This window comes from Triticum dicoccoides, chromosome 3A, assembly GCF_002162155.2.
Source record: "Triticum dicoccoides isolate Atlit2015 ecotype Zavitan chromosome 3A, WEW_v2.0, whole genome shotgun sequence".
In the NCBI taxonomy this organism is placed as follows: domain Eukaryota; kingdom Viridiplantae; phylum Streptophyta; class Magnoliopsida; order Poales; family Poaceae; genus Triticum; species Triticum dicoccoides.
In genome coordinates, this window is record NC_041384.1 from 595,889,699 (window position 1) to 595,891,249 (window position 1,551).

Genomic DNA, 1,551 nt, shown 5'->3' on the forward strand with positions numbered 1-1,551 from the left:
TTGATGTACCACGTACGTGGCCACCGATGAGAATGTATGAGGCAGTACAGTAGGCAGCAAGTTGTTGCCGGCAAGCAACGTGCACCTGCAATTGATTCTTGCATGGAACATATCCATCTTGCCAGTGTGATCACTCCTGCTCTGCTCGCCACCTCTATATAACAACCAGCTGATCGCCATGGCTACCACCACCACACCACACCCAGCCATCTCACAACATAAGCCAGCTAGCATACACTCCAGACTGTTCAATCATCAATGGCGAGAGCGATCGTGCTTGCGGCCACCATGGCCGCGGCCGCGCTGTTCATGCTGCTAGCCCATGCGCCGGCGCCGGCGAGCGCCATGGACTTCGGCGAACACGACCTGGCGTCGGAGGACTCCCTTTGGGCGCTGTACGAGCGCTGGCGGGAGCGGCACACGGTGGCGCGCGACCTCGGCGAGAAGGCCCGCCGCTTCAACGTCTTCAGGGAGAACGTCCGCCTCATCCACGAGTTCAACCGCGGCGACGCCCCCTACAAGCTCCGCCTCAACCGCTTCGGCGACATGACCGCCGACGAGTTCCGCCGCGCCTACGCCTCCTCCCGCGTCTCCCACCACCGCATGTTCAGCCCTAAGGAGGGTGGCGGCGGCTTCATGCACGGGAGCGCTCGGGACGTGCCGCCTTCGGTGGACTGGCGGCAGAAGGGCGCGGTGACCGCCGTCAAGGACCAGGGACAGTGCGGCAGCTGCTGGGCTTTCTCGACGATCGCGGCCGTGGAGGGCGTCAACGCGATCCGCACCAAGAACCTCACGTCTCTGTCCGAGCAGCAGCTCGTGGACTGCGACACCAAGTCCAACGCCGGCTGCAACGGCGGCCTCATGGACTACGCCTTCCAGTACATCGCCAAGCACGGCGGGGTGGCCGCCGAGGACGCGTACCCCTACAAGGCCCGGCAGGCCTCCTCCTGCAACAAGAAGCCGTCTGCCGTGGTCACCATCGACGGGTACGAGGACGTTCCGGCCAACGACGAAGCGGCGCTGAAGAAGGCGGTGGCCGCGCAGCCGGTGGCTGTGGCCATCGAGGCTAGCGGGTCGCACTTCCAGTTCTACTCGGAGGGGGTGTTCGCGGGCAAGTGCGGGACGGAGCTGGACCATGGCGTGACGGTGGTGGGGTACGGCGCCACCGTGGACGGCACCAAGTACTGGATCGTGAAGAACTCGTGGGGGCCGGAGTGGGGCGAGAAGGGGTACATCCGCATGAAGCGCGATGTGAAAGACAAGGAGGGGCTCTGCGGCATCGCCATGGAGGCGTCCTACCCCGTCAAGACCTCAGCCAACCCAAAGCATGCCGATGCCCATGACGAGCTCTGAATTTCTCGTCGGTTATCTAACAAATTATTGGCCCCAATATGCATGATCAGGGCATTAATTATCGCTAGGAAAAAAATAAGCAGTCAATCGTTATGTACCCATCACATACAATGCACTACTATTAATTGTTTGTATCTAAACAGTTTACTATCTCTAATTTATGCTCTCTCTGAAAAAAGAACTTCATAGATGTGCAAA

General features: G+C 60.3%; 1 protein-coding gene across 1 annotated transcript; it reads left to right on the forward strand.

Annotated features, from left to right (window-relative positions):
• The first annotated feature begins 202 nt into the window (after positions 1-202).
• On the forward strand, positions 203-1,510 carry LOC119269440 (thiol protease SEN102-like). Its single transcript, XM_037551268.1, has one exon. It carries the CDS (start codon positions 259-261, stop codon positions 1,351-1,353), a length of 1,095 nt encoding a protein of 364 aa, XP_037407165.1. The 5' UTR covers positions 203-258; the 3' UTR covers positions 1,354-1,510.
• Positions 1,511-1,551: the final 41 nt, after the last annotated feature.

What these genes read in the sequence shown, in the direction of transcription:
- LOC119269440 (XM_037551268.1), top strand. Translation starts at nt 259, where the DNA reads ATGGCGAGAGCGATCGTGCTTGCGGCCACCATGGCCGCGGCCGCGCTG.